This window comes from Balaenoptera musculus, chromosome 7 (genome assembly GCF_009873245.2).
Source record: "Balaenoptera musculus isolate JJ_BM4_2016_0621 chromosome 7, mBalMus1.pri.v3, whole genome shotgun sequence".
NCBI classification, from domain to species: Eukaryota; Metazoa; Chordata; class Mammalia; order Artiodactyla; family Balaenopteridae; genus Balaenoptera; species Balaenoptera musculus.
The window spans coordinates 97,905,376-97,933,216 of record NC_045791.1 but is presented as its reverse complement, the minus strand read 5'-3'; the positions used below and the strand labels follow the sequence as shown (position 1 = coordinate 97,933,216).

The following is a 27,841-nucleotide window of genomic DNA, read 5'->3' as shown; positions in this document are numbered from 1 at the left end:
TCAGTTGCAAATTTGATTCCTTCATCAAAGAAAAAATTTAATTTATTTAAAATATTTGTTCTTTCAATGGGATATTCTCTCGCCCTCTTGTATCCTTCTAAGAGGACAGTTATCTAAAAATGAGAGTTTCATTTTCTGGAATACCGTACTTCCCTTTGTGCTCCTCAAATAATTTCCTTAGCTCCTCCATATAGGTCTGATGCAACTCCTCAACCTGCTCTGGGGTCGGGTGCAGGGTCTGATGAACAGGGATTGGGCGGCCAACTGCAAAAACAGAGAATACATCGTACGTAAGAAATCAAAACCACTCCACCACAAACTACCCCCTCCAATGGACAGCCCTAGAAAGATCTCCCAATCAGAATCTGTCAGGCCTGCCAGCTCCCATCCCTTTTTCATTTTACTGGCTGCCTGCCGTGGTCACACCATCTCTTTTGGTAGCAAATAAAGAGCCTTCCTTCTCAGCAGACGCTGGAGTGTCAGGACGCTTGTGGTTTTGACTTTGAGTCAAATGAACTACTGTGCTGGCTGCAGCTGGGAGATAAGAGGACATCGCTGTGTGTGCACGTCAGCAGCTTGCTCCTCTGGTACAGCTGACAGCCAGACCACAGTGCTCTATTATCACTGTCTGGGAAATCTTAACTCAGGAGGCAACAGTCCCCTATTCTGGCTCTGTTTAATGGCATCCTAAAAAAATGAAAAGAATATATATCTTCACTGCTAAGTATCTGTGCTAGAAAACATAATCACAAGGATTCCACTGTTCGTAATGGTGGAAAAAAAAACCAGCCAAAAGTCTTAATAGAAAAAAACATTAAATAAACCACAGACCATTCATTCAGTGCAATCCTAGGCAGCAATTTTTTTAAAAACTAAATAATATTTTTGTAACTGTGTATGGTGACTTATTGTGGTGATCATTTTACAATATATACAAATATCAAGTCAACACTTGAAGCTGCTATATGCAATTATATCTCAATTTAAAAAATGAAATATATATGTGTGTACACACACAGAGATGTCTAAAATGTTGTAGGTGGGGAAAAGTTGTAAAATAACATAGTATGATCCTATTTATTAAAAATTTCTATATCTAGGTGCATTATAAGCTTTTAGTGCACTAAGAAAATCTACAAGGTACCCTGATAGCCCTTACCTGGAGGGAGGGAGGTAGAGCTGGGTGAATTTACATTTTATCTGTATTGTATGAATTTTCTACAATGAGAAGGCATTGGTGTAATCTGTATAATTAAAAATGAACTAATTAATTTTTTAAAACCTAGCAATTTCTACATGTATTTTAAGGCATTTATATAATAAATAACTTTTATCTCACTTGTGTCAGATTTTGAGAGACTAGATATACGTGGCTCCGCCTCCTGCTGTCCTCAGTCCTCTCTGCTACTCATTGCGCCCTCTGCTGGCCTGATGCTGCTACCGATGCCAAGAGTTGAAAATGTACAGGATGTTCAAGGAACTGCAAACTCCTTACTACCTTTGATTAGCTTGGGCATGAGGTCAAATGGGGCTGTAGGTAACAGAATGGCACTCGCAGGGCTTCCTTTGCCCACCCGGAGTCTCCCCATGCTACATCCAAGGTTCGATCCATGTTAGTAACAAAAGGTGATTAGTTAAGAAGAAACCAGAGAAAGAAGGAAGTGATAAATAACAGTAGAAGGAAGTGTGACAATAGTATGGGAGGTAAGGGAGCACAGAGAAGGGAATGTATACACACAAACACACACACATATATTATAATATATATTAAGACGATATCTATCTATATCTATCTATGTTTATATACAATGTTACACATAATCTATATATCCTATGTATAGATGTATAATCTCCTTATCACAACATTAGTATTCTCAAATTGCTAAGTTTTTAACCATATATAGCCTCAAGAAGCTCCTATACAGTTTTCCTTGAAAGCTTGGGTGTCAAACATACATAGTAGACATCAGTCCTTTGTAATTTAACATAACTATCTCGCTGTCAGTAAGGTTGACTTTTTTTTTTTTTTTTTTTTTTACCACACAGCTTGCAGGATCTCAGTTCCCCGACCAGGGATTGAACCCAGGCCCAAGGCAGTGAAAGCACTGAGTCCTAACCACAGAACGGCCAGGGCACTCCCATGTCAGTTGTGGTTGAAATACAGACTTGGAGAGGCTGAAATGATGGGGTGGAATTGGGGGCTGATGTTGCGCAAGAAGCACCAGGCTAGACCAGATCCAGTGCCAGCTCACCAGCAGGTACGCCGAGCTAGTAAGTAACTTCTTCTCTGGCCTTAATTTTCACATGTATGGAATAAAAGAGTAGGCGACCTTGAAGCTTCCATCCAGCTCTGATCTTTGTTGTTGTCTGAGGAAAGAAACTGAGAAATTCACGTGCTCATTGAGAAATCTACCTGCATATCTACTAGCAAATTTGTGGTGTTATAGAAATAGCTTCTGTTTTCTTAGTGAAATTATCCCAAGGAGAGAGGTTAAGTGCAACTATTCTGGGTGGGAGGGGGGATTTATAAAGAGATACAGTGGTCTAAGAAGATGAAGAGTGTTGTTCCCAGCTTACTTCAATTAGGGCTTGTGAATTCTGAATTATTGAGTCTTATTTCCTGAGATATCCTACAGTTATTCCATCCTGTTCTTTTCCTATTAATCGTTTTATTATATTTCAGATAGTTCTTCCAGAGAGCTCAAACACGCTCATATATATTGAATTTATCATCATTAGATTTTTCCCTTTAAACTGTGAGACAAACACAGTCATACTTGTCTTTCTCTTATTTACCCACAGAGAAACTGAGATGCTGAAAGTTTCTAAACTATACATACACATACACCAAACCACACAAACAAACAAAAAACCAAAGGAAATGAAGATTTAAACCCAGCACTTCTGCCCCTCATTACTAAACTAACCCAAAATTGGATTAGAGAGTAAGAACCTTTCTCAATTACTTTTTAGGGATACAGACAGAGGTAACAAAACAAAAACTTGCAAATCTGAGAAGGGTCCCCAGAGCCCTAGAAGACCAGAGTTCCCTCTCTCCACAAAAAGGAGATTTTTACTATCAAGGAGAAAAAAGCTGTTTTCCACATAAGACTGGGTTAGTTGCAGACTGCTGCCTGACTCCCTTTTTATAACACAAAGGAAAAACCAGCTGCATCAGGCTGCTCTGGAGGTAGAACTCTTTGCCCTGGAAAAATCGGCTAACATCTACTTATGGCAGAGTCAGGAATCTTAGCTCTTGTTTATGTTTCAGTGCTCTTTATAGCTGGCATGCTCCTTTGTTCCCTTTTCAATTCCATCCAACAATTCAGGATTAGTTATGTCTTTATTGCCTTACACAGCAGTCTTGCTCTAATTTCTGTGATGCTGTGTTGTATTTACCTAGATGAAGAATAAGCAGCTTCACGAGCTATTGTATTTGCAGCTGGAGAAGAGCTTGGAGATGGGAGTTATTTTCTTCTCATTGAGGCAAAGAGTAGATCTTTCACAATAAGAAGTCTTTGTTCTATTTCTCTGTAATTGTGAAAATTCTGCATAGTTTTCTCTCTCTAACGGTCTGACATAGGAATTACTCTTTCTTTAGATGCTACGTAGCCATACACAAGAGAGAGACCAGGCAGAGAGCTGGGCAGAGTGGGACTGGGAAGAGTCAAAACCTGGGTTCAAGTAAACCTCTGGCTTATGATGCAGTCTCAGAAGATGCCCAATGTAAGTATGTGTGTATATAAGTGTGTATACATATGTACACACACACACTCATGAACATTAACTGAGCACTTAATACATTATACTGGGTACCATACTAATTCGTTTATTATTACCTCCTTTAATCCCTACTTTACAATTAAAATTTAAATTAGGTTCCCCCTTCCTTCCTTCTATTCAGAAAATCCATTAGCCTGCTTTTTTTCCCATTAGGATAGAATAATGACTTGAAACAAAATGGACTACTTTTGTCCTCAAGTGGTTCCAAACCAGTTTTATTTAAATAAGGTACATTCCCTCCCTTAACTTTTTTATCAAAAAAAAAAAAAAAATTCAAACCTATAGAAAAAAATAATACAATAAGCACTTGCATCTTCTTCCTCTAGACTCACCAGTTTTAAACATTTTTGTGCACACACACACACAATATGTATATGGATATACACATGTATTATTATTTTTACTTTTGTAGAACCATTTGAGAGTAAGTTGTAGACATCATTGATTCGATCATGTTATCAGCCTTAAAACTGCTCATGCTATAAAGACAAAAGTTGACAACCTATTCCAGCTTAAAGTAGGCTAAAGAAAGTGAAAATTAAATGCAATGTATGATCCTGCTATGGGAAAAAAAACTGCCCTTCACCAAAACCCATAGCTAAAAAGAATGTTATTGTGGCAACTGATGAAATTTGAGTATGGCATGTACACTAGTTAATAGCATTTAATCGATGTTCAATTTCCTGAATTGTACTGACATTATAAAAGAGAATAATCTTGTTCTTAAGAGATAGACATAAAAGTAATTAGGAACAAATGGTCATGTTGTTTGCACTTAAACAGTTCAGCAATAACAATAGTAAAAGGTGTATTTGTGATACCATTAGAGAGAGAGAAAAACCGTAGCAAAAAATGTTAACCGGTGAGTCTAGGAGAAAGGCACACAGGAGTTCGTTTTACTACTCATGAGACTTTTCTGAACATTTGAAATTTTTCAACATGACATTTTAAAACTTAAATCCAACACATACTAGGACACATGAAATTTCCTCTTTTAAATAGCAAGTTTCCCTTGTATTTTACTTTCTTACCCAAACAACTTTCTGTCATACCACCTGTACTGGCTCTATGACTTGAACTTAATAGTAAATTGATCTTAAAAAATTTTAATATGTACTTGTTCTATTTCTGAAAACTTAACAATTATAATCAGACAGGCCTAACTAAAGACTAGACTTTAAGAACAGTGTGTAAAGAGTCACAGTTCCTTGCAAGAATGTTACTTTTTTTTGTTTGTTTCTGCATCACAGAACTCCAGGAGGGCAGGGATTTTGCCTTATTTGTTCTCTGCTATATTCTCAGTGCCCACAGGGTAGGAGCTCAAGACACATTTGTGAATCAACAGATTAGTCTTTAGTTAGTTCCTTGCAACATTCTTGCAAGGAACTGCGACTCTTTACACACTGTTCTTAAAGTCTAAACTCATTTCCTTTTTCTCTCCCAGTTGTCATGATGGATGTGACATTGAAATCAGTTTCTCTCCATTATTATGTAATAAAATATAATCTATGTGAACGTTTTATTGTACTTGGATAAACTGATAATAACCCGGATAAAATATATAAATGACATACTATTTGTGACACATAAAGAAAATATATGGTAGCTTCTTTATAAATTATGTCCATTGAGAATGACCCTCAGGAAAGAGGAAAGAATGTTTTGATGGAGGATGCAGAGAAACCTGATGGTTTAGCAAAGTCTGGTGTAAGAAATATGCAGAGACTGATGATGGCACCTTAGAATTAGCCAGAGCACATTTTTAAAGGGATTTTAACTAATAAGACATTAACAGACAAAACCATTACAGTCATAGTGAATCTTAGTGAATCTTGCTCACACTCCAATGAATGCTCTAGGGACTTCCCTGGTGGCGCAGTGGTTAAGAATCTGCCTGCCAATGCAGGGGACACGGGTTTGATCCCTGGTCCAGGAAGATCCCACATGCCACGGAGCAACTAAGCCCATGCGCCACAACTACTGAAGCCCATGCGCCTAGAACCCGTGCTCTGCAACAAGAGAAGCCACCGCAATGAGAAGCCCGCGCACCGCAATGAAGAGTAGCTCCCGCTCGCCGCAACTAGAGAAAGCCCACGCGCAGCAACAAAGACCCAACGCACCCAAAAATAAATAAATAAAATAAATAAATCTATTTTAAAAAAATGAATGCTCTGGTTGAAGTTGCTGATGAAGTGCGGTCTGAGAGATATGGGGGAAAACTATTTACAGGATGGAGAATCAGAGCATCTCTGGACACCTGGGAGTGAGAGGATTATAGATGCAGTAACGATTTAGGGTGAATTCAGCTAATATTTAATGAGTTCTTGTGATGCAAGGTAGAGTTAACAAACTCTTAATTAAGTAGAAGGGGGAGTAGAAGGACCCCAAAATAACTTGCCACTCTGGACGCTGCCTGAATTCTGCTTGGGGTGTGTCAGGGAGTCAGCAGAGAAACAGCTCTGGGTTTGAAGCGCACTGATTTAAAATAGAAATGAGCATAGCAACTTAGATCATGGTTTCAATACCATATTGTGTTTTATTCTCTGGCGCACGTGAATGATACATAACTTTTGCTTTTGTTTATGGAACTGTAAATAACTTACCCCTAACTTGTGTTTCTCCAAGTAAATAAAAGTCTTTAAATACACATTGTCTGAGGGTCCGGTTCACACAAACCAGGCTGCCCTCAGTCATCTGACTCCCACCTGACCACCCTAAGAGCACGCAGCTGAGTCTTTATGAAACATGCATATTCTTAGCTTGGTTTTTAAAAGGCTTCCCATAATAGCAGGATTCTGAGGATGCTGGAGACTAGAATTGGTGTTTCTGATGTAATCGTTCGGGGGGGTAAGTGGAAGGATGTACTGAAGCAATTTTCTTTTGTTCTGAGTCTTTAAGAGATGCACGCTTGACAGGCATTAAGTAAAAACCAGAGCTATAAACACGGAAGGACCTAGAGATGATCATACTAAGTGAGGTGAGCCAGACAGAGACAGACAAATACCATACGATATCGCTTATATGTGGACTCTAAAAAAAAAAGATACAAATGAACTTATTTACAAAACAGAAATAGACCCACAGACTTATGGTTACCAAAGGGCAAAGGACGGGGGGAAGGGATAAATTAGGAGCTTGGGGTTAATGTGGTCGTCATCCTCCTCCTCCATTTTAATCCCCCCACACGTGCCATTTTTAAAGATAAAATCAGTCTATATTAGAATACATGTATCTAGTTGGGGAAAAAATGCTTTTGCCGTATGAACTGATGCCTATGTGAACTGAACATGATGAAGACATCTATTACACAGAAATGTCCACATATTAATAGACTCTGATGTAATGTGTTCAAAGAACTGCTATGTTGTAATCTGCTAGTACAGAGAAATAGATTCATCAGAGTATTAGAAATTCTATTTCTAAAATTAAATTCTATTTGCAGTTCAATAGCAATATTTTTAAAATAATTGATTCCCATTCAAATGGAAAACATAGTCATTTCATAAATAAAAGGCAGACTGTAAATGAAGCTCAAATAACACCTATAGGATTATTATTTTAGGAAGTTCTTACTCAAAGCTATTTCAGTAACAATAAACATAGCTCAAAGTAAGGTAATCCTTTTTACTCAGTTTAACAAGCCTCGAGTCTTTGATGTACATACCAACAGTGTGGATGGGTTTCCTATAGGGCATTAGGCCAAAATTGTATTGAAAAATTCCTCTGGCGTGGAACAGTGGCAAAGCAAATCCCATGATCTTCTGTAGTTTCTCCTGCACAGTTCGAAGCCATGAGCCTTCAGGGTTGCTAACTTGTTTAAATAGTTCATTTTCACCAAAAGAAAACACTGGCACCAAATAAGCACTGCAAATAACAAGGAGGAAGAATAAGCATTTTCAATGAAAAGGATTTAAATATTTCATTTAGCCCAGCTGACTTTTACAACAGATTCCTAACAATTCTTTGATGTTCCCAAGCCTCCCTATAACGCTAAGTTCATGTTCCATACATTGAAACTGACTTATACCTGAGGTCCTTTGGGGAGGTACCTCAGTAGTCTTAGTGATTTGTGGAATTTTATTCTATAGAAAATCAAGGTTCCAGGAAGCTTCTTTGTCATCTGCGGTTTTGGCCATGGTTCATTTGTTCATTTGGCTGGGAATTTATACTGTGCATATAAAATTTTGTGTTTTTTTGTTTTCCTCTTATAGACAAGTTGAATGGCTGGACGCCATGACATTGAGCTACCTTAGTGGGAAGGTTGTATTTCATTCCCCCTAAACATCCACATCTGCTTTCATTGGGAAGCCGATTAGGAGCTCCGTCTTTAAGGGCCAGAAAAATTACTTTCCTTCTTTGTGTTCGTTTAATAATGTGTTAACTTCCCTGACCCAGGTGCCTGAAATGAAAAGCCACTTACCCATGGGTCAGAGCAATTTTCACAAATCCCTTCCGCTGGCGGATGAACAGAGTGAACTTTCCAGGATGGGCATCCAGTGATTCCTCTGCACCCCCAAGCACAATGACTGAGATGTTTCCACCTCCTTCCTTGCTGAGCACGTGACACACGCTTCTCCTGGAAACTGAGACTGGCCCTTAGTGAATAAAACAAAAGGCGTTAACTAATTGCCCTTTTACACTCTTATCATAATAGTCTATGGCACCAGCAAATATTTCACAGAATTTCCTAGACTGCTTACGTTTGGAGCAGTTTGCAGGTTTATAATTTTTTCATAGCCGAATCTTTGGTAATAGATGCCATTAATAAGATCTAACATTCTGGCAGGTGACAGGGTTAGGTCATTAAAATGTCACTTGCTTATTACTAGGTCTATCACTTGTTCAGGTAGGTTGTGTACTGCTCATTTCTACAGATTACATTCATATTGCATTATAAGTAAAAGGTGCCCCCTGGAGCTGTTCAGTGCACAAATCTACATAGCTGTATGTGGTAGTCTTCATCATTATCCTGGCAGATAGATCCTTGCTCAGAACCAAACAGTATAACCTCCAAGAGGTTGCCCTGGATCTTTTGAACACACAATGGTCTGTTTTCAGGTATTCTTTATGGATTCTTATTTCTCAGACATGGATTTATAATGTAAATGGTTTCAAAAATTCAGACATCTGACAAATAACATACATCAATTGCTAAATCTGTGCGTGATTCCCAAATGCCTAGTTTGACTTTGGTAAATTGTTTATTTAAGACATAAGTTACATAATTGTTCAGTCTTTATATCAGCCTTTCCCATGGAAAAATAACTTTAAAGACTCCTTTTCAGATTTTAAATGGACTACGTACTCTTGGAGGAAAATACTATGAACTCTTGGAGGAAAAGAATAACAATGAAAACACAAACAACTTGTGACCCATATTTCAGAGACAACCACTTTTTAATGTCTTATTGTTTCTTTCCATTCTTGATTTTATCCGTTTTCTTTTTTTAGTCATAAAAGAATGTGGGGCTTCCCTGGTGGCGCAGTGGTTAAGAATCCGCCTGCCAATGCAGGGGACACGGGTTCGAGCCCTGGTCCAGGAAGATCCCACATACCATGGAGCAATTAAGCCTGTGCGCCACAACTACTGAGCCTGTGCTTTAGAGCCCACACGCCACAACTACTGAACCTGCATGCCACAACTACTGAAGCCCGCGCACCTAGAGCCCGTGCTCTGTACAAGAGAAGCCACCGCAATGAGAAGCCCGCACACCGCAACGAAGAGTAGCCTCCGCTCGCCGCACCTAGAGAAAGCCCGTGCACAGCAACGAAGACCCAATGCAGCCAAAAATAAATAAATATTTTATTAAATAAATAAATAAAGGTCAGAGCCTTGAGAATGGGCTATCTTGTATGTTAAAAAAAAAAAAAAAAGAATGTGTTCGTTTTATCAAGACACGGCCCTTCGTCTCCTGAAGGAAATTGCATGCTCATTTTACTGTGGGTTCCTATTACTGGGGGAATATAAAATTAGGACAGGATTCTGAATGATCAGCGACTCTCTGAAGAGAAGAGGCAGAGGAGGGTAGAGAACCTGAGCCCAAATAGGTGTGAGCTTTCACTGAGTTCAAAGCCACGGCCATTCTGCTCTGCGTGCCCTGAGTCAGAGCTGGAGGCATTGCTTCCACTGGAAAGAGGGCCTCGTGATTTCCAGACACCTGGCAGTCCTCACTTGCCTCTGGACACTTCTCAGTTTCCTCCTGAGGCTTCCCTTCTTCAGGCCATGCTTAAATGCTGCATTTCTCAGGGCTGTTAGGGACTAAATGTTTACGTTCCTCCAAAATTCATATGTTGAAACCTAACCCCCAATAGGATGGTATTAGGAGGTGGGGCCCTTGGGAGGTAATTAGGTCATGAGAGTGGAGCCCCCAGGAACAGGGTTAATGTTCTTATAGGAAGAGGAACAGAGCTAGCATGTTCTCTCTTTCCACCATGTGAAGATACAATGAGAAGATGGCCATCTGCAAACCAGCATCACCAGACACAGGATCTTCCCAGCCTTCAGACTGTGAGAAATAAATTTCTATTGTTCAAGCTACCCAGTCTATGGTATTCTCTTATAGCAGCTGAACTAAGACAGGCTCCTTCTTCGTCCCTGTTGTCTTTAACCTTATCTCTACACGTGGCACACGGATTCAAACCCCACTTATGTGTCCTGAGTTCTCCAAAATCCATCTCCTTAGAGTTTTACTCTAAGAAACTGTAAACCCAGCTGGTTTGGGAGGGGACATTCTATGTGGTCCTGCCCACCCAGAACCCTAGAGAAAGAAACAGTGATCTGCCTTCACTTACCACTACTCATCAGATATTCTCGGAAGAGCGGACACCGGAACCAAAATGGAAGCACGTGAAGATATGCAGTAAGGCCAGGAAACAGCTCCTTGAAGTTTGAATAATTTGTACAAAAGTTTCCAAAGGCTCCAGCAACAAGCACTCCATGGGGGTGAAACCCAAATATGTAGTTGTGACTTGGATTCAAATCCCAAGTTTTGATGAGCTACAGTGCATTTATATTGACATAAAAAAACAAAATGTTCCCTGATTAGTTTCCAATAAGAAACAGAAGGACTCAGAATTAGTTCTATGTTCAAGAGGAAATGAAGAACATGACTCATTTTCATTTCCTGGGGCAGAGCTGTTTCCAAATTTTTAAACTGTTTCCTGAACCCAGAGCCCCTCATACACAGCCTTCTAAATTTTGTCAATTTAGGTTAGACCCCATTTAGTAACTTGGGCTGAATTGCAGGCTCTCCCCCTCTAAAAAGGGAAAAGCTTGAAAAATATGTGATAAAAACACATTTGAATTCTTTTCCCAGCTTAAAACCATACTATATAAAACAATTCTACTCACATGAATTGGAAAATAGTCCTTAAAGTACCTCCAAATGGTCCAGCTTCTGACCCAGTCGGATCTCCTGCCTCCTTGCTCTGGGGTTTGCCAGTCAAAGTAAAGCCATGTCAAATAAGGGATGTAGAGGAACCAGTAGTTGTATATGATCAGGAACACGATGACTCCAAGGCACACCTGTGCTGTAAGAAAGGGGAAGACCTCAGGAATCAGGGTCAGTTAGCATCTGCTCACTGTACTGTACAATCATTGGCCCAAGGTAGGGGGAATCTAACATAGACAAAGTGTGTTCAACTGAACCTTGGTTCAAATGAGGTAACGTAACAAGACAGCAATGGTACAGTATGACCTAACATTTCTTGGATGTTTAGTATATACCAAGTACTGTATTGTGGATTCCACCAAAAAATATTTTTAAATTTAATCCTCATGTAGCCACAGCATCAAAGAAGCAGCCCTAGCACTCCTAACATTCTTTTTATAAGAGGGAAAATAGCAGCTTAGGGAGGTTAAGTGAATTGCCCAAGCTACACGGAGGTGTAAGTGGCTGACCTGTCTAAATTCAAGGTCCATTCTCAAAGCTCATGGCCCTACACCACCTCCCCGACGTGATACATGGAGGAACCGTCGCTGACAGGAGGAATGCAGAGGAATTCCTACTACAAGTGTTCACCTTGATTGAGCAGCCATTATGCATGTGCCCATGAAGAGGGCACATTCCAATGACAAACTTCATTTCCCGGAAGTCTATTGCCAGAGATAGAAATGGCACAGGAGTGACTCTACGCCTTAGCTCACCTACCACTTCTCTTGACATTTCATAATGACAGAGCAATCCTAATTGTGCACCTAATGATATAGCTTCAAATAGATGAAGCAGGAATTGATAAAACTTGACCTGGGTAGTAGGGACAAGAATATTTGCCTTAAAGTAATACATTAAGCTAAGCTAGACATTTTCTTTTTATGTCTGTGCTATGTGTTATACTAAAAACTATTTATGAAAAGAAAAATATATCAATGGGGAGGAGCACAAAGACTTAAAGCGTGGCACAGAGTAAGTGCTCAACAAATGCCAGCTATTACTACTGGTTTAAGGAGTGCCATTACCTCTTTCTTCTTTATTATGTGCTACAGTCTCAAATCTAGTACTGACTTTGGTCCCCCAAGCTCCTATCCATTCTCAACTTTATTAAAAAGAGCTTTGTCCCCAAACGATCCATCATGGTATCTGAGTAAGAGCACCTTGATCTATTATTGTTTTATAGTTATAGATGTAGGTATAGATTTGGTTTTGTTTTTTTTTTTTTTGGCAAAAACAGAACACATGTTTATATTTCTAGAAATATATAAATCAACAAATTTCCCAGTATAGATTTAACCCAAATACTGAATTGAACCCATCAGAGGACTGACTTGCTCTCTCCAGGGTGGGTTAAAAGTTAAAAGTGTGTGAAAGGTTAAGGAAGCATGTGCCCTCCACGGTTCAGTGGGGTGTTTTCTTGCATTCTGGAAGTTTCCACAAGTCTAGAAGTGAGGCCAAAAGAGTGTCCTCTGCCCTCATTCCTACCAAGATCACTCTATTTTGATTTATCTGCTTCCCTCTACCCAGGTCTATGCGCTGACAATGTACCCCTGTTAATTAATTTTATTTTATTAAAATGTGCAAAACATTTACAAGAAACATAAATAGGTCTCATTATTCTCTACCCCAAGCTGGATCAGGTGAGCTATGATGGAACAGGGGAGGGAGGGCATAGGTACTGAGTAGTAACTGTCTCGCATGGGCAACGGGCAACCTTATTTACTCCTCCTTGCAACCCTCACGGTACAGAGTTCTGTCCCTATTTTGCAGTTGTGGAAACTGAGGCTCAGGGAGTTTGAGTGTCCAAAGGACTTGAACCTGGATCTGCCTAATCCTTAAACCCAGGCACGTTTTTTTTTTTTTTTAGAAAACCAAACTATCCCCAGCTAATGGTCATAACACCATAAACATGTGTTTATTACAAGTACATAAGCAGGTTCATAAGCATAAAGAATCAGGCACATGAAAGGTTTTATTTTCTTTACTATAAAGGTGGAGAAACTAAGACCAAAAGCAAATTAACTTAATTTCAACCACAGAGTGAGTCAAGAGTAGGTCCAGAAACAAAGTCCCCCAGCTACTAATTCAATGGTCCACTCACCCAACCACATTCCTCTAGGTGAATACACACTGCATATCTCTAACATTCATTATGTGTTTTGCATGTACAGTGGTTAAGACATGGATGGGAAATTGGACTCCTTATGTTGGAATGTGCCACCAACCAGCTTCCTGACCTGGGGTGAGGTCTTTTACTTCTTGAGCCTCGATTCCTTTACCTGTGAAATGGGCTAATAATAGCACCACTCTCCAAGGACTGTTGGGGGAATAAACAGAGAGATGTTACACTGCCTGGCACAGAGCAAGCGCTTGACAAATGGGAGCCATTTTTATAATAACTGTGTTTACTAGGATACATTTGGAGAATGCAAAAAGTAGAAGCAGACAAGATAACACTCATATTCCTGTCACCCAACAAAAACTACTGTTAAATTTTCCCGTCTTTTTTTTTTTTTCCATCAAACAGGTTATGTTTTTTTAACACAGTTGATCACACATATTTTTTATTCTGTATTTGATCACTTACGATTATCTCATCTTAGCTGCTTGGTATTATAAATTTGGCATTAAAACCTCTCCACGAGTGTTATTTTTAATGACTGAGCAACATTCCATTGGTTGTCAGTACTAATTCAAATTCTCTTGTTTTTGAATATTTGGGCTTCTAACAACTTTTCTCTAATAACATAATCTTGCATAAAGATTTATTTCATATCATAAATAGGACCAAAGTAGTTTTTTAATCCCTTGATCCTAAATTGGATTGAAAGCAGAAAACACTACAAAAACTAGGTGACTAGATCACCTCTATTTTCTATTTTTATCCCACTAAGCAATCCAAGGTAACACGATTCTCCTAAACTGGAGGTCAAACAGAAGAGAAAGTTAAAAAAATTTACTCCAAAACATTGTGCAGCTCTCAAAACTAACGTTGATACTTTAAAAAAAATTGTTTAGATTCATAAACCAAGTTGCACTGAAGGCCTAAATTTCAGCTGCTTTTTTTTTTTAATTAGAAAAATTATTTATTTCTTCTCCTTTCATACATCTTATTGTTCAGGAAACAGTCTTACATACATATCTGAAATGATGTACTGTCACACACTCTGTTTAAAGGCAAAGCACCACAGGTAAAGCTGATCATCTGTCCAGAGTTCTCAGCTTATGGGATCTCACTTTCTGATTTTACACTAACTTCTGAAGGTCAGAAATGTCATCTCCAAAAAATGTTAAGGGGTTTGTAAAAAATAATTATTTTATTCAATATTATAGTTGTAGAAATGAAGTATATTTTCTTTAAGAAATTAAAAAAAGAAGAAACTGCCACTTAACATCATTGGTATGTCAGTATAGGCCAGCAGGAAAAAATACTGATAAGCTTGTCTCTTTGATACCAAGAAGACATTCTAGTCCAAGCTATAATATACTTCCTATGTTTTCACTAGATGTTTCTTTTCTGCTGCTTTTCATCCTTTTCCATATTTCATATCAGAGGACTGGTACAGCCTTTAAAACTTCATTAACAGGAGCAAATTCAGTATCCACTGATTTCTTCTCAAAAGGCATTCTAACCCATCAGATAGCCCGGCAGTTTCATTCTCATGAATACTCTGGCCACGAAAAAACTCAGTAGGACACAGACGAATCCAATGAATAGAAGGAGAAATCTATTGAGTTTGGGAACGTTTGGTGCATTGGATCGGTCCAGGATTATGAAACCTAAACCTCCCATTGTAAACAAGAAGCTGGATGGGAGTCCTTCCATAACATATTGTCCATTTACTCTGTAGGCCAAGAAAGCTACTGGCCTCTGATGCCCATGTTCTTCAGTCATGGAGCCGACACCTGGAGGTTCGACAGTAACATCCTAAACGATTCCTCTGGCGATGAGGAAGTAAGACACCACCACCAGAGCGTACATCGTCATGGCCGACGGCATGTGCACCCAGGGTGGCTTCTTCAGCTTCAGGTTGGGACATTCCAGCACTAAGAACGGGACTCGGTACAAACTCTCCATGTTGGTGGCGGCAGGGGCAGCTGTCGGCCGCCAGCCCCACGCACCACCCGGGAACAGCTCTTTTTTTTTTTTTTTCTTTGGCTGCATCACAGTGTGTGGGAATCTTAGTCCCCTGACCGGGGATGGAACCGTGCCCCCTGCAGTGGAAGGGCAGAGTCCTAACCACTGGACCACCAGGGAATTCCCCGAAATTTCAGCTTCCTTGACTTGGGTACATTCTGGATAAGAAACCACAAGTCAGCCCCCAATCACTTATACTCTATTTTCACTTAACTGCCATAGATTTCTACTTTCTCTACATCATTGAGGAAGCTGCCTCCCGCTATTTTTTTTTTTTTTGAGGTGAAATTCACATAACATAAATTAGCCATTTTAAAGAAAACAATCCAGTTGCATTTAGTACATTGACATTGTTGTGCAACTCCCACTTTTATCTAGGTCCTAAACACTTGGATCATTCTGAAATAAAACTCTGTACCCATTAAACAGTTACTCCCTATTTCCCTTTCCCCTGTCCCTGGCAAGCACCAATCTGCATTCTTTTTTGACAGATTTACCTATTCTAGATATTTCATATAAATGCAATGATCCAATATGTAACCTTCTGTAGGCTTTCACTTACAATCAAGTTTTTGAGATTCAGCCATGTTGTAACATATATCGGTACTTCATGCCTTTTTATGGCTGAATGATATTCGCATGTATGGATAGATCACAACTTGTTTATCCATTTGTTTATCTGTTGATGCACATGTGGGCTGTCTCCACCTTCTGGCTACTGTGAATAGTGCAGCAATGCCCCACTCCTTTAACAGTACTGAAAGTCAGAAAGGCTCAGCCAAAGTGTATGCATCGGCACTAAGCTTACCATCATCAGTAAAGGGACAAAATGACATTTGCCTCTTCTTATGATCAAGTGGGAAATATACCCCATCACCTTTGTGACCTTGTTGCCAAAAATGTCTAACCTGACTCTAATCATGAGAACATAATTAGGCAAGTCCAGACTAGGGGACATCCTACAAGATAATTAGCTGGGGCTGTTTTAAAAATATCAGTGTTATAAAAGATGAAAAAACAAAAAGTATAGGAACAGGTCTAGTTTTAAAGGAAAATTTGAAGACAATTAGGGAAATTTGAATATGAGCCATGTATTAAATAAGGTTATTGTTTCAATGATTTCTTGGGTGTGATAATGGAATTGCAATTATGCACAAAATCCTTGTTTTCAGGAAACACATTCTACAGTATTGAGGAATGAAGTGCAATGATTTTTACAACTTAATTTCTTACTTTCAAATGGTTCAAAAGCAACGGTAACAACAAACTGGGTGTGTGTCTATAGAAACAGAGAAAACAAACACTGAAAAATCCTAAGAGTTGGTGAATCTAGGTAAAAAGAATGTATACTGAACTATTCTTTAAATACTTCTAAATTTCCAAAATTAAAAGACGGGTGTGGGGGCTTCCCTGGTGGCGCAGTGGTTAAGAATCCGCCTGCCAGTGCAGGGGACACGGGTACGATCCCTGGTCCGGGAAGATCCCACATGCTGCAGAGCAACTAAGCCCGTGCACTGCAACTACTAAGCCCACGTGCCACAACTACTGAGCCTGCGCTCTAGAGCCCATGAGCCACAACTACTGAAGCCCACACGCCTAGAGCCCATGCTTCGCAACAAGAGAAGCCACCGCAATGAGAAGCCCATGCACTGAAACAAAGAGTAGCCCCCGCTCGCTGCAACTAGAGAAAGCCCATGCGCAGGAACGAAGACCCAATGCAGCCAAAAAATAAATTAAATAAATATATTTTTAAAAATAAAATAAAATAAAGAAAAAAAAGATGGGGAAATGTATGAATTATACATGTAATTGATAATAATGCATAATAAGTTAAGCACTGCTATTTGACTGGGAACAAGTTGGGACCTCACAGAGAGCCCTACATTTGCAGCAAAGTCTTCATCTCCAATCTCATACATACAGAGGGAATGATCGATCCAATGACCCACTTTTAGCTTCAAAGCTGCCTTCAGGTATCCCTAGTTTTATAGAAGGAAGTGTTCCAGCAAAATCAGGGATATAAATTTCCTTTTTTCATGAACTAAAGACTTTTGGCAAGGAGTGGTGGCCAGGTCTACAGCTTTTGGGTGGTGGAAGGTCCTTCAGTGCTTACGTGGACTTTTCCTACCTCTGCTGCCTCCAACCGTTCTGGCTTCAAGGGATTCAACCTGAATACTTAAAATACAAGAGAGTACAAATGAAAATGTATTGTAGTGTTTGACCCATGGCAAATGCTCCATGGATGTTAGCAGAATTTGAAAAGTAAATGAATCCTAACAACACACTTTGCCTGTGGCATTTCTTCAAAGACCTGATGTATATAAGTTGAAAAATTCCTTTAAGTTCTAGGTTTTAGTTTTCCTTCTTTATCAGTTTTTTTACGATTTAATAAAGTATTATTTATAATATGGAAAATTGGTTAGTGAAACTTAAATAAAATAACACACAGAAAGCCATTAGAACAATGATGGTGCAGGAATTCCCTGGCAGTCCAGTGGTTGGGACTCCACGCTTTCACTGCCGAGGGCTCAAGTTCGATCCCGCAAGCCACGCAGTGTGGCCAAATAAATAAATAAAAGGAGAATACTTAAAACAAAAACAAAAACAAAAACAATGATGGTATGATGGTGGAAGCAGCTCTTCTGCCCCTTTCCTGTTTGCCCATTTCTGTTCCCCTCTAACCTTACAAGAACCTAATTATAGGAATGAGATCACTAAGCAATTGAAACTAACTCCTGACTTATGCTCTCCTGAATGCATACCATGCTTTGCCCAACCTGCTGATTCTTTTCCTAGATAAAAAGAAGTAAAAATGAAGAATTAAGCAGTTAAAAAATGACTAGCTCTCTACCGCCAACAGCCCCCCTAAGCAATCCTGCAGACAGATCACATGGGCAAGATAACATCTGAAGAGAGTCAGCCAGTCTGCACTCAATGGAGAACCCAACCTCCTGCCTTGATGATTCACTGAGATTCTTCTTCCTGCCCCCATTTTTCCTTTTAAAGACTATCATGGCTGAGCAGAATCTTCAGAGCTGGTCTCTGGACACGAGTCCACCTTCTTCCCAGATTGCCAGCTTTTCTGACAAAAACACCTTTCCTTTCTACTGACACTTGCCTCTTGAATTATTGGCTTACGAGCAGCGAGCAGCCGAACCTCGGTTTGGTAACAATGGCATCTAGGAAACTCTCAATAAATGTTAGCTATCAGCCACCACTGACTGCTTGAGACCTTTAAAAACACCAGTTTCATATGGCTCAACCCAATGTATTATTTGATTTATTTTCTAGCGCATATATTATTTTAATAAATTTTTTTAAATAGGTAAACAAGAGGAAAGGAATATGCCAAAACATTTACAATAGTTATCTCTGGATGGGAATATGGACTTTTTTCTAGTCTCTTCTAAAAGCTCTTCTACAGTTTCCAGTTTTTCTAACAACTAGCATGAACTACCTTATAATCAAAACTTATTTTAAAAAGATAAATAAAATGGTTCCACTAAAGGGAAAAAAAGAAACTAAACACTGCAGAACAAATCTACTTATATAAGAATATTCTCATCTTTAACATGACTCTATTAAATCTGATGAGCAAACTCCATCAGAAAAACACTGTGAAAACTAGTGGAAGTTTACTTACTTGCATTAAGTAGTGACCAGTGACCAATTAAGAAATAATTTAAAATATTTAACTTGTATGTGTATCCTTTCCACTTGTATCCAAGAAGTTTTCATTTTTCCCCCTAGGAAAACTGTTTCTATACTTATTTTAGCCATTTAACATAGTATGGAGAAAGAAAACAACTGAGAGGCAAGCAAAATCCTTTAGCACGTCACATTCTTTTCCTTTTTATTCCTGAGGCATTGTATTTCAAAATATCAATCAGTGTCATCTGCTGAGTATAAGAATGTAAGTATAACATTCCTCTAATTTTTAAAATTCCTGCTTTAAGAAAACTTGCCTCCCAGAGTTTCTTAGGGCTAAAAGAAACATGGGGCTAAAAGACAAATCTCAGAACACTTTGCAGAATTTTTCAGCCTAGTATTCCTCATACGTGGGTCTGCTCCATATCGCCTTTAAAAAGTATTGCCGTACAAGGATCTGCATTTTTCTTGTTTAAAAGTGAATTCATTATTGGACCTATTTCTTTGCCTAATGAAGTCAAATAAATTATAACAAGGATCCAGTTGAAACCAGTCCCATTTTCATACTATTTCAGAAAGCTTTACAAGCTGAAGGACAAAAGAAGCACAAATACTTTGTATACCTACAAACTGAAAACCACAGAAATAATCCACGATAAAAGAGGCACAGTAGTGTTTATGCAAGTCCAGGAATCTAGTATGAATCACTAGAGTGAATGTTAAAATGTGCTCCCTCAAAATTTTCCAGATGAAGGGAGACTAAAAAGATGTAACTACATACAACATGTGGATTCCTTTGCTATAAAGGACATCAGCAGGACAATCGCTGAAATATGAATAGGGCCTCTGGATTAGGTCAGAGTACAGAAACACTGTTATTTTTCTGATTTGGATAATTGTACTGTGGTTATGTAAGAGATATATATTAGGAAATATGTGCGGAAGTACTTAGGGATAAAGGGAGACCATGTCTGCAACTTACTCTTAAAGAGTTCACTTGATGATGATGATGATATACATGTGTGAGAGAGAAAGATAAAGGAAACATGGTAAAATGTTAACATTTGGGGAATTTGATGAAGAAATATAGAAAATTACAAAAAAAATCTTATAATTATTATTTTTGAAGTTACTGCAAAATAAAAAGTGAAAACAATTTTAAGGGCCCTCCCTGACACCTACAGAATCAAAATCTCTGGGGAATTTGCATTTTAACAAGTCCCCAGGTGATTCTTAGATATACTCTAAAGTTGAAAACTTCTGATATAAATAAAATCAACAGTGGAAGAGTCAGCATTTTTTGACGTCAATTTTCTCCAAATTAAACTATAAACTAATCTCAATCAAAAAGCAATTCCAATGAAAACCCCAGCAGGCTTTTTAGTATAAACTGACAAACCAATTCTAAAATGCATATGAAAATGTAAAGAACCTATAACAGTCAAAACAACTCTGAAGAAAAGAACAAAGCTTGAGAACTAACACTATCTGATTTCATGAATTATTATAAAGTCACAGTAATCAAAACAACATGGTAATGGCATCAAGATAGATAAACAGATTAATGGTACAGAATAATCCAGAAATAAATCCACACATATATGGACAACTGATTTTTAACAAAAGCACAAGCCCAATGCAGTAAAGAAAAAACAGCTTTTTTTTTCTTTTGAACAACAGAGCTGCAACAATTAGATTAAACATATGCCAAAAAAATGAACTTGGACCTTGTACTATATACAAAAATGAACCCAAAATGGATCATAGATCTATATGTAAAACCTAAAACTATAAAACTTGAAGAAAACGTATAAAATCTTTGTGAACTTAGCTTAAGCAAAGATTTCTTAGATATAACACCAAAAACACAATCCATAGAGAAAATATGGATAAGTTAGACTTCACCAAAATTTTAAATTTCTGCTCTTCAGATACACAAAAGATAACCCATAGACTGGAAGAAAAAACTCTATGCAAAGTGTATGCCTGATAAAGGACGTATATCCAGAAGAACACAAAGTCTCAAAACTCAATAATAGGAAAGCAAGCAACCCAATCAAAAATGGGCAAAAGATTTAAACAGGTACTTCAACCAAGAAACCATACAGGGACTTCCCTGGTGGCACAGTGGTTAGGAATCCACCTGCCAATGCAGGGGACACGGGTCCTGGTCTGGCAAGATCCCACATGCCGTGGAGCAACTAAGCCCGTGAGCCACAACTCCTGAGCCCGCATGCCACAACTACTGAAGCCTGCGTGCCTAGAGCCCATGCTCCGCAACAAGAGAGGCCACTGCAATGAGAAGCCTGCACACCACAACAAAGAGTAGCCCCCACTCGCCACAACTAGAGAAATGCCGTGCGCAGCAACGAAGACACAACACAGCCAAAAATAAATAAATAAAACAAGTAAATTTATATTAAAAAAATGAAATAAGACTAAATTAAAAGAAAGATTATTTTTTAAAAAAGAAATACAAATGGCAAACAAGCACACGAAAAGATGTTCAACATCGTTAGACATCAGGGAAATGTGAACAAAAGCTACAGTGAGAGACACCACTACACACCTGTTAAAGTTGCAAAGATTAAAAGGACTGTCTATATCAAATGATGGCAAGGATATGGAGCAACTGGAACTCTCATACGGTGCTGGTGGGAATGTAAACTGGTACAACAACTTGGGAAGAAAGTTTGGCAATTTCTTAAAAAGTTAAACCTGCTCCTACCATAACATGATCAACCATTCCATTCCTAGGTTTACCCAAGAATAAAGAAATTATAGGGCTTCCCTGGTGGCACAGTGGTTGGGGGTCCGCCTGCCAATGCAGGGGACATGGGTTCGATCCCTGGTCCGGGAAGATGCCCACATGCCACGGAGCAACTGGGCCCGTGTGCCACAACTACTGAGCCTGCGCTCTAGAGCCTGCGAGCCATAACTACTGAGCCCGCGAGCCACAACTACTGTGGCCCACGTGCCTAGAGCCCATGCTCCGTGGCAGGAGAGGCCACTGCAATGAGAAGCCCGCGCTGGCCGCAGCTGGAGGAGGCCCGCATGCAGCAACGGGGACAAAACACAGCCAAAAATAAAAATAAATAAAATAAATAAATTTAAAAAAAAAAAGAAAGTATACACTCGTTAAGACATGTAGGTAGAAGTTCACAGCAGTATTATTGATAATAGCTACAACCCAAATATTCATCTTTAGATGAATGAACAAATTGCAATACATTCACTCACTAGAATACCACTTTGAAACAAAAAAGCTATGAACTACTTAATACACCTACAAAAAGAACGAATCTCAAAATAATTATATTCAGTGAAAGAAGCCAGACCAAAAAAAAAGAGTACATATGCTGTGTCTCCATTTATATAAAACACTAGAAAATGCAAACCAGTATTATGAATGACAGCAACCACATTAAGAAGTGGATGCCTGTAGATGGGGGAAGGAGGGGTTACAAAAGGGATATGAGAAACCTTTGGGGATGATGGCTATATTCACTACCTTAATTGTGGCAATATTTTTTTCGGGTGTTCATGTGACAACTTAAACTGTACACATTAAATATGTGCAGTGGGAATTCCCTGACAGTCCAGTGGTTAGGACTCTGAGCTTTCACTGCCAAAGGCCCTTGTTCAATCCCTGGTCGGGGGACTAAGATCCCACAAGCCTCACGGCACAGCCAAAAAATAAAATAAAATAAATATGTGCCGTTAACTGTTTGACAGTGTCACAATAAGGCTGCTTAAATAAATAAGTAAATAAATAGACCCATTTAGTAAAAGATCACAGTCTCACCACATGGTCTTAGGTAAGATACATACCTCTTGAGCTTCAGTTTTCTCACCGAAAAAAATAAACCTAATAATCCCTGCCACAAGGAGTTGTAGATAGGAGATGGTCAATAAATGTTGACTCTCTCTTTTTCAGTTTTCCACTTTTCAGTTAGCAGGTTGGTAGCACACAAGCTAGTAAGTAATGTTTCAGTTTCTTGAATATTAAGATTGGAAGATAGGTGATCCAGCAATTCCACTTCTCGGCATTTACTGAAGGAAATGAAATCACTATCTGGAAAAGATATCTGCACCCCGCCATGTTCACGGCAGCGTTATTTACAATAGTCAAGATGTGGAAACAACTAGTGTCCATCAACAGATGAATGGATACAGAAAATGTGATATATACTACATATATGAAATAGAATATTATTCAGCCATGGAAAGGAAATCCTGCCATCTGTGACAACATGGATAGACCTTGAGGGCTTTACGCTAAGTGAAATCAGTGAGGCAGAGAAGGACAAATACATAATCTTACATGTGTGGACAAACAAACAAAACAAAAGAACAAGCTCATAGATACAGAGAATAGATTGGTGGTTGCCAAAGGTGGTATGCAGGGGGGTCTGGGGGGGAGGCAAAATGAGTAAAATTGATCAAAATGTTAAAAACTTCCAGTTATAAGATAAATAAGTCCTAGGCATGTACTGTACAGCATGGTGACTATAGTTAATACTGTATTGCATATTTGAAAGTTGCTGAGAGTAAATCTTAAAGATCTCATCATAAGAGAAAAAAATGTGTAACTATGTGTGGTAATGGATTTTAACTAAACTTACTGTGGAAATCATTTTGCAATAGACATATATCAAATCATTATGTTGCACACCTAAAAATAATACATTGTTATAAGATTGGAAGACAGGCACTTAACATTTATCTCAAGGAAACAGTATTTGATTTCATGACTAAATGAAACATTCTGCTTTTTTTTTTTTTTTAAATATATCCCAAGTGCTAATAGCTTAAACTCATTTCCTGATGGTGGAAAGAAAAATGCATTCCAAGATTTTGATTTAGAGACTTTAAAATACATAGTTAATAAAACTTCTCTTATCACCATTGGAAGGAGATACTACATCAACTCCTTACTTTAAAATAATTAAAATGGAAAGAAATAGGTAAGCGTTTATCCTGCCTTTACTGTAAGAATTGAATTGTAGGGTAATCAATGGCCCTAGATGATGAGGGAAAATTATTCCTGACATAAATTCTAGTTAATATGTGAAGAATGAATGATAGAATATGAAAATTACCATTTTGTAGTCCCAAATAAAACAGTTAATTTGGTCAATGATCATTAATGGAGACTAGGTGAAAGGTCAACGGTCAATAGGGAACTTTTATTTGCAGCATGTCAATTACCACCCCTCACATTTCTTCCTACCTGGACCCACTGACCACTTTTAGACACTAATAATGGGATAGCTAGACATTATGTGCATTCTGACATAATGCAACATGAGCACACAGCAGCACCTTGGAAAAGGACTTGCAAAAAGGTTTCACCTAAATCTAATCAAACCTTTAGCTCCAACTTCCATTTTAGAAGAAATACAGGGAATTGAGGAACAAGTTAACCATACAAAATAGCAATCAGAGAACTCCTGAAGGTGACACATCTTGCAGGACAGATAACCTGGCTTCTTCAATGCTTCATTGACAAGAAAACAAATGGGGGAAAAACTGTTCTAAATTAAAAACTAAATGCAACCCAGGGGGCTTTTTTGGATCCTGATTCAAGTAAGTCACACATAAAAGTGTATTTGGGGCTCAATTTTAGGAAATATGAATATTGACTTGGTTTAGATGATTTTAAGCAATTACTGTTAATTATGCTACATGGGACAATGTTACTATAATTATGTAAAACAATTTTATAATAGGCATACTAAAGTACTTGGGATTAAAATACAATGTGATTTGCTTTAAAATATTTTTGCAAAATAGGTAAAAGTAATATAGCAAATTGTTAAAATAATTATAAATCCAAGTAATGGGTATATGGGAGTTTATACCCTTCTCTACTTTTCTGTATGTTTGGAATTTTTCATAATAAAATTTCCAAAATATACGATAATACAAAATAACACAAGGGTCAAATGCATGCGATAAGAGCATTTAAATGAATTGTCTGTCAAGCCACTGTAGTTTGATTCAAATTAGGACTGGTGGGCCATGTCTAAGTCATTAGTCCATTCACATGTGACACATAAGGCTCTACCACCCACCTTGTGACCTTGAGCAGTTACTACACCTCCAAGCTCTATCTTTGGAAAATGAGTACAGGTGTTAGCCCCTACCTCTAGGGTCGCTGTGGGGATTTACATACAAGAGTTGATACAAATAGGGACATGTGGGGTGGACCACTTCCCTTTTGGGTAACAGAGTGAAGACATTCAACCAGTACTTATTGTGTGCCTTCCATGGGCCAGGCACGTGCTGGGTACTCCCTCACTGAGCTTGTGAACTAGGATGTATCAGGGAGGAAGAAATTTTCCTCTACCCTCCTATGTTCCTCTGGCTGATCTAAGAATTAAATTGACGTGAGACAGATTAATGGGAGAAAATCAAACAAAATTTTAATAATATGTATGCCTGGGGGAGACCCAGGAAAACTGAGTAACTTGCCAAAATGGCCAAAACCCTCCCCTTAAATACCATCCTCAGCTAAAGACAAAAAAGGATATTGAAGGTGGGTTGAGTCAGTTATGGGAGGTTATCAGGAAAAGCACAGTCAGGAAGGGTAAGGTTTTATGCAAATTTAAGTCCCTGCCTTCTTCATTGGTAGGTTTCTAGAGATTTGGTCATCATCCTCTTCCTGGTACAGCAAGGGAGACACCCTTACAAATAGAGATTTCCCTTATAAATGTAAATGTTTCTTACAAAAGGGTAACTCCCACTAGGTTTTCAGAGTTTTTCCCATGTCTGCTGCTTCTTAGAAAATAACCAGCTTAAAATAATTAATATACCAAAGAGACATATTCTGGGATGGCAAATTCTGCTCTCCTACAGATGGCAATAGAGACCTTTCTCAACTAACCACAGACATACACAAATACAAGCAATGATAAGGGCCATGGAAGGAAAGGACAGTGGGCTATCAGAGATGTGCTGGCTGATGAGCAAGAAAGTCAGCCTCCAGGTTCAAGGCATTAAATTGGACAGCGCAGTGGTTAAAGCAGGAACTCTGGGTAGAATATTTGGGTTTGCACGTAGCTCCTGCACCTCCTACTAACTGTGTGACCTTGAACAGTTCACTTCACCTCTTAGTTCCCTCATCTGTACAATGAGCGCAGGAAGACACAGTCCATACCTCATAGGGCTGTTGTGAAGATTACATGGTTAATAGTGTATGGTGCTTAGAACTGTAGAGGTAGATGGCAAGTGCCAAGCTGCAGCTGGCAGAACAGTACCTGACACACACGAAGCCCTAGATAAGTGTAGCTGTTACCTCAATGGTACTTTGGCCTAGAGCAAAACAAAGTGCAATGCTGTCTCAACAGTTTGGCCTAGGAGGACTAAATGAGTTAATTATTTGAATGTCCTTTTTTAGTAAACTCTAGCTGTACTTGGAGAGTTTATTAAAAAAAAAAAAAAAATCCCGATGTGCAGGTTCCATTCTGAAACAAATGAATTCAAAATTCTAGGGATAGAGCCTGGGTATCTTATTTTTTAGAAATTCCTCCAGTGATCTTAATGTGCAGCCAGGGTTGAGAACCACTGATCCAGGCATTCAAAATGTAAAATGGTTTCAAAATTGTAAACCTCTATAGTGGAATGAATTTATTATTACTGTGGCCTGGACAGTGTACAACCCATGGTCTTATAGCACACAAATGACTTTAGCCTTCTGAAGAGTTTAAGTTCCCAGTAATTCCTGTCCTCTTATACCCCCTCCTTTTCCTTGACTCTCCCCATGCCCCCCCCCAAACATCCAGAGAAACATCTCGCAGATTAGCCCCCTGCCCCATCTAGTGACTGGCTCCTGTGCATTTCTACATGAGCGTAACTTGGGAACTGGCCAGAACACACTCTCCTGGGTCGAATTATTTACAGACAGAGGCCATCCAACCCAACCTAACGTGTGGTGCAGTCTTCTTTGCAGCAAGGTACCTTTCTGCATCTGGAAAATCTTAAACACGGAAAAGCTAACACAGATATTTGTTATGAGGGTGGGGATAAGGAAGGAACCAGGTTTCAAATCCTTGGGCATTGTTTTTCCATTTATGAATCGGTAATTCAAGAAACGAGTTTATCTACTTTTGAGGGGCTTAAGTGCAATGTCCTATAGCTCGATTGGGTCGTGGTTACACTTGGATGTACACATTTGTCAAAACTCATCGAGTTAAAATCTGTGCCTTTTACTGTGGGTAAAGTACACCTCGAGTCTGAAAAACAGCACAGGGGAAAATAAAGTCGGCAATCAGTGGCTTGCTACAAAGTTCACGTGGAAAGATGAATCAAAGAGGGGAGTCCTAAATTAGCTACAAATGCCCTCTGTGACCTGCCTGCTCTGGCTTACAAGGGAAGTAGTGATGTCCGGGAGGGGGGAGACGGAGCCCCAGGCACCGCGGTGTTTCGCCCGGATCTTGCGCGGCCGGGAGTCCTTACCGAGCAGAAGGAAGGACAGGACCCACTGCAGCACCGCCGCCGTCTGCAGCCGCCGCGCCAGCGGGATGTTGAGCGGCGCAAACTCGACCTTCATGGCCCGGCCGGAGCGAGGATTGCGCCGAGCGCTGCCGCCTGGGACCTCACTGCTCCGCGGCGCCTGCAGGGTGTGCGCTGCCTGCCGGCCCAGCGCCCGGCACCCCGGCGCAGAGGAGGCGGCGACCGCCCCGGAGTGGGCGCGGACTGGACTTAGTCTTGGGTGGGAGGGCGCGCCGGGGCTGAGGCTGGAGGCTGCCAATCACGCGCCCGGGCTCGGGAGCAGCTGCGGCGCCCGGGGCGCATTGGCTGGCGCGCCCGGGCGCAGAGGAGAGCGCGCCGCGTT

The 27,841-nt window shown here is 39.4% G+C and overlaps 1 protein-coding gene and 1 pseudogene across 1 annotated transcript; both read right to left on the bottom strand.

The window, feature by feature from the left end:
- MOGAT1 (monoacylglycerol O-acyltransferase 1) lies at positions 1–27,698 on the bottom strand. Its single transcript, XM_036856960.1, has 6 exons — positions 27,463–27,698; positions 11,135–11,313; positions 10,576–10,780; positions 8,204–8,378; positions 7,448–7,647; positions 1–264 (listed from the first exon to the last, which is right to left on the bottom strand). Exons 1-6 carry the CDS (start codon positions 27,554–27,556, stop codon positions 110–112), a joined length of 1,008 nt encoding a protein of 335 aa, XP_036712855.1. The 5' UTR covers positions 27,557–27,698; the 3' UTR covers positions 1–109.
- LOC118897704 lies at positions 14,722–15,294 on the bottom strand (annotated as a pseudogene).
- Positions 27,699–27,841: the final 143 nt, after the last annotated feature.

Coding starts and splice junctions, on each gene's coding strand:
- MOGAT1 (XM_036856960.1), bottom strand. CDS start 27,556: ATGAAGGTCGAGTTTGCGCCGCTCAACATCCCGCTGGCGCGGCGGCTG. Junction 10,781..11,134: donor AGGACTATTTTCCAATTCAT/GTGAGTAGAATT, acceptor AATGCACTGTAG/CTCATCAAAACTTGGGATTT. Junction 8,379..10,575: donor AGAATATCTGATGAGTAGTG/GTAAGTGAAGGC, acceptor TTATTCACTAAG/GGCCAGTCTCAGTTTCCAGG.